The sequence below is a fragment of the Salmo salar genome, unplaced genomic scaffold (assembly GCF_965601325.2).
Source record: "Salmo salar unplaced genomic scaffold, fSalSal1 ptg000257l, whole genome shotgun sequence".
Classification (NCBI taxonomy): domain Eukaryota; kingdom Metazoa; phylum Chordata; class Actinopteri; order Salmoniformes; family Salmonidae; genus Salmo; species Salmo salar.
Window position 1 is genome coordinate 2,604,246 of NW_027675339.1, and position 5,299 is coordinate 2,609,544.

At 40.5% G+C, this 5,299-nt stretch overlaps 1 protein-coding gene across 1 annotated transcript; it reads right to left on the reverse strand.

The window, feature by feature from the left end:
* Positions 1 to 746: 746 nt before the first annotated feature.
* On the reverse strand, positions 747 to 4,633 carry LOC145867233 (uncharacterized). The gene is made up of 2 exons (XM_082971309.1): positions 4,597 to 4,633; positions 747 to 3,410 (listed from the first exon to the last, which is right to left on the reverse strand). The coding sequence occupies exons 1-2, from the start codon at positions 4,631 to 4,633 to the stop codon at positions 2,617 to 2,619; spliced, it is 831 nt and encodes a 276-aa protein (XP_082827435.1). The 3' UTR covers positions 747 to 2,616.
* Positions 4,634 to 5,299: the final 666 nt, after the last annotated feature.

Here is a 5,299-nt window from a genome sequence, read left to right on the forward strand (position 1 = left end):
GCTGGGCACTCTGCTGACATAATCTAATGTTTTGCTTTCGTTGTAAAGCCTTTTTGAAATCGGACAGTGTGGTTAGATTAACGACAGTCTTGTCTTTAAATAGCTGTAAAATAGTCATATGTTTGAGAAATTGAAGTAATAGTATTTCAAACGATTCAAAAATCGCGCCACTGGATACAAGTGGCTGTTACGTAGGTGGGACAAATTCGGCCCATAGAGGTTAACCAGGTTTCTAGGATATATTGTATATTCACCCCTTTTGGCTGTATGAAAGTTCATTTCCCCTCAGACACACACATTTGTTCTTTGATATTATGAAGGTCATTTGTGTCAAATGTACTTTTCCCCACTCATTCACCCCATCTCTTTACATTGCTGATGCATATTTGGTGGCCTGGCTGCATCCAGACGATGTCAAAGGCCCATCCTGGTAGATCTGAATCTAATGCAGTTTGGAGTGATCGGATGACAGAAGTCACATTTAGGTGCCAGGTGTAACTGAGGCCATAGATGCTCCATATCCATTACTTTGAGTGTTTTATATAATATGACTAAATGTTTCTGTGTTGCAGGGACAGTCAAGAAATGGAACAGCAAGGCCACAGAACATGACATAAGCAGAGCTGTGGGAGACCACCTCAAGCCCCTGGTAGAGCCGGGGGTGGTGTTTACCACTCCACCACGCCTTCAGCAGGCTGGAAACGTGATACTGTTTTTCATACCAAGAGTCTGTTGATTGGCCAGTCATTGGGTTAATTTGTTGAAATCAAATCCAGCTTTATTTATACAGCACATTTCAGACATGGATGCAACACAATGGCTTCACAGGAAAAAAAATTAAAAATGAGAATGAACAGAAATATTTAGTAAACAACAAACAGAAGACTAACAACTGAAAGACTAATGAGCATTCTAAGGAAATGCCATTGATTAAAATATTAATTGGATGCAACATCCAACCCAAAATATAGCTTGTTTTTTAGGAGGGGCTCTGAAAGACACTATGGGGGTGTCCACTGAAAGTTGAATAGTAACAACAACTGGGACCTAAAAGACACCCACCATGAGACCCACTAAATCTGCCCAAGAAGAGGAAAACAAAATAAAAACCCACACCAAACTTAAAGACAGGAAGTAAACCAAAAAGGTGGAGCAACTAAAGGTGTTGACTCTCCACATGTATCAAGACAACTGGAGCACTGGGCCAGACACTCTTAAATAGAACCTGGACCAGCTCAGGTGAAACACCTTCCCACTAACGAGATGGACAAGCCAGCACAGGTGTAACACATACTGACTAACGAGGTGACACCAATCAGTGCGTCCTACGTGCTAACGAGCTAGACGGGCTAACGAGCTAGACGTGCTAACGAGCTAGACGTGCTAACGAGCTAGACGTGCTAACGAGCTAGACGTGCTAAAGTCCAACTTCAAAACATAAATGGAAAAACCAAAGCCTGTAACACCTTAAGACAACAAATATATCCTATATTTTTGTTGGACAAGTTTGCTCACCACCAACAGAAAACAACTTCCATTTCACATTATAATCAACTAGAATGATTCACCTTCACCAATATAAACATGGTGTCTACTGGATGTCAACAATTAAAAACAAGAAAAAAACACGTATTTCTAAATAATAATATACAATAGTATTATTTGTTTCTCCTTTTTCTTTCTATAGAATCCTAAATCCCACTAGCTTCTAGAACACTCGTCTACCTAAAACTCACTAGATTCTAGAACTCTCCTCTTCCTAAAACCCAATAGCTTCTAGAACACTCGTCTTCCTAAAACTCACTAGATTCTAGAACTCTCCTCTTCCTAAATCCCACTAGCTTCTAGAACTCTTTCTAAATCCCACTAGCTTCTAGAACTCTCGTCTCCTTGGAACCCAAACAAAACTCATCTCCAATACGGAAAAACATGCAGTCAAAATAAATTGTGATCCATAGCAACGCACTAGCTAAACGCAAAACACAAATCTTATATCCATTTGGGGGGAAATCAGGTTGAATCTGCTCTTGAAACTAACACAACAAAACAAAAAACACATGGAAATGGAGATATATTTTACCTCACTGGTTAGAGGACAACCTGCAGAAGACAGTCAGCTACATTTTGGAGTGATGCATTTAAATTTAGGGGTCCCTAAACAAAGGAACAACACTTATTTGTCACAACTCATCGATATCATGTTGAAATCAATTGTGCAGAGAGGAGGGAGATGAGGTTGCACATCCTGTTAAAACTAACAGCTCAAAAATCACACGGAATCTGGGAATAATGTGTACATCCCTGGTTAGAGGACAATTTGTAGAAAACAGCTAGCTACATTTTGAAGTGTTGCATTTTGATTCCAGTGGGTCACCAACATGGTAAGTGTTACAACTCTTTTTTTGTTAGTCACTTTTTATTAAATCACATAAATAGTAACTCTTCCAATTCAGAGCCTGGATTTTCCCCCTGAGGCTAATATCCATATCATGTTGAAATCAATAGAACAGGGGACAAACGTTTAGGGTTCTACATTGTGACATCATTAAAATACTCCTACTACAATGTTAAAACATTCTACATTGTCACATTAATTCATTGATATCATGAAACAACTCACTCATGTATTTTCTGATGTTTGATCAGATGTCTTTTACCGGAGAATCTCTTGTCACACTGATCACAGCTATAAGGTTTCTCTCCTGTGTGTGTTCTCTGGTGTCGAGTCAGATGGTCAGATGTTGTAAAACTCTTCCCACATTGATCACAGCTATAAGGTTTCTCTCCTGTGTGTATTCTCTGGTGTCGAGTCAGATAGCCAGAATCAGCAAAACTCTTCCCACATTGATGACAGCTATAAGGTTTCTCTCCTGTGTGTGTTCTCTGGTGCACTGTCAGCTGTCCAGATTGACAAAAACGCTTCCCACATTGATCACAGCTAAAAGGTTTCTCTCCTGTGTGTGTTCTCTGGTGTTGAGTCAGATGGCTAGATGAAGCAAAACTCTTCCCACATTGATCACAGCTATAAGATTTCTCTCCTGTGTGTATTCTCTGGTGTCGAGTCAGATGGTCAGATGTTGTAAAACTCTTCCCACATTGATCACAGCTATAAGATTTCTCTCCTGTGTGGATTCTCTGGTGTGATATCAGGCTGGTTGACCAAGTAAAACTCTTCCCACATTGACCACAGCTAAAAGATTTCTCTCCTGTGTGAATTCTCTGATGAATTTTAATGCCTGATGAGGAGGTGAATCTCTTCCCACAGTCAGAGCAGCAGTGAGTTCTCTTCCCTGTGGATCTCTGCAGGTGTTTCTTGAGGTGTTCTGATCTGGAGAGACTCTTCTCTGCCTCGTCAGCATCATGAGGTTGTTGAGGCTCCCCAGAGGATCCACGATAGTCACGTCTCTCTCCTGTGTGAACAACAAAGTCAGACAGATGATTAAAGGCCCACAACAGCGGTAATCTACTGTAAAAGGTGATGCCAACAGTGGAGCCATGATGTACAACAACTGACGTCACAATTATTTAATTTCTTAAAATGAGCAAGAATAGTCATATCTAGTCTTGTTTTCACATTAGTAGTAAAACTGATGATTGTAGGCTAGAAATCAATTATTAAAGTTGTTGAAATCCTAAGCAGTGTGCCAGACGACTTTTGGTCTCCAATACAGGCCCTTTCTGTGTTTGCAAAAATTGCGGCACGAGGGCAAAGCACACACAATTTGGTTGCAGAAACTCCTCCCTTCTAATGAGGAAACAGCAAGTTATGGATGTAGAATATCTGGTAATGAGGAAACCACTAGTTATGGATGTAGTATATCTGCTAATGAGGAAACCACTAGTTATGGATGTAGTATATCTGGTAATGAGGAAACTACTAGTTATGGATGTAGTATATCTGGTAATGAGGAAAACACTAGTTATGGATGTAGTATATCTGGTAATTAGGAAGCCACTAGTTATGGATGTAGTATATTTGGTAACGAGGAAACCACTAGTTATGGATTACTACATCTGGTAATGAGGAAACCACTAGTTATGGATGTAGTATATCTGGTAATGAGGAAACCACTAGTTATGGATGTAGTATATCTGGTAATGAGGAAACCGCTAGTTATGGATGTAGTATATTTGGTCATGAGGAAACCACTAGTTATGGACGTAGTATATCTGGTAATGAGGAAACCCCTAGTTATGGATGTAGTATATCTGCCAGGAGAAAAAAATGGTGAGCAAAGATTTTAGTTTTTCACGATGTATTCTGAATATTACAGCACAAGATCAGGAGTGCTACTCAAGGAAACTCACATTAAGCTCTGTGTCTATTCACTAATTCACCACCATGGGGGAAATCTCAGGGGAGTTCTCATAGGCTGACTGCAAAAATAGCCTCCATTTCCAGGTTGATTATGAGTGCATTTCACACTACTATTAGATTATAACTGTAAGGATCGTTTGAATCTCCAACTTAACTTTGTGATATAAACCAACTGCTTTATACTTAAACACTTCAACCAGTAAAATGCTCTTTGGCAAGTTTAGCTTTGCCATCAGCCTGACAATGAGGGTTTGTACACTAAGTGTTTAACTTCTTACGGATCAGTGTTCTGCTAGCGTTCCACTTAGACAACATCCGGTAAATTGCAGAGCGTGAAATTCAAAATACAAAAATCGTAATATTAAACATTCATGAAAATACAAGTGTCATACATGATTCTTTAGTTTAGAATCTTGGTAATCGAACCGCATTGTCCGATTTACAATAGGCTTTACGGTGAAACCATAGCATTTTATTATCTGAGGACAAAGCTAACCTACAAAGCATTACATGGGCTTCCTCCTACCTATCTTTCCGATTTGGTCCTGCCGTACATACCTACACGTACGCTACGGTCACAAGACGCAGGCATCCTAATTGTCCCTAGAATTTCTAAGCAAACAGCTGGAGGCAGGGCTTTCTCCTATAGAGCTCCATTTTTATGGAATGGTCTGCCTACCCATGTGAGAGACGCAGACTCAGTCTTAACCTTTAAGTCTTTACTGAAGACTTATCTCTTCAGTAGGTCCTATGATTAAGTATAGTCTGGCCCAGGAGTGTGAAGGTGAACGGAAAGGCTGGAGCAACGAACCGCCCTTGCTGTCTCTGCCTTGCCGGTTCCCCTCTTTCCACTGGGACTCTCTGCCTCTAACCCTATTACAGGGGCTGAGTCACTGACTTACTGGTGTTCTTCCATGCCGTCCATGGGAGGGGTGCGTCACTTGAGTGGGTTGAGTCACTGACGTGGTCTTCCTGTCTGGG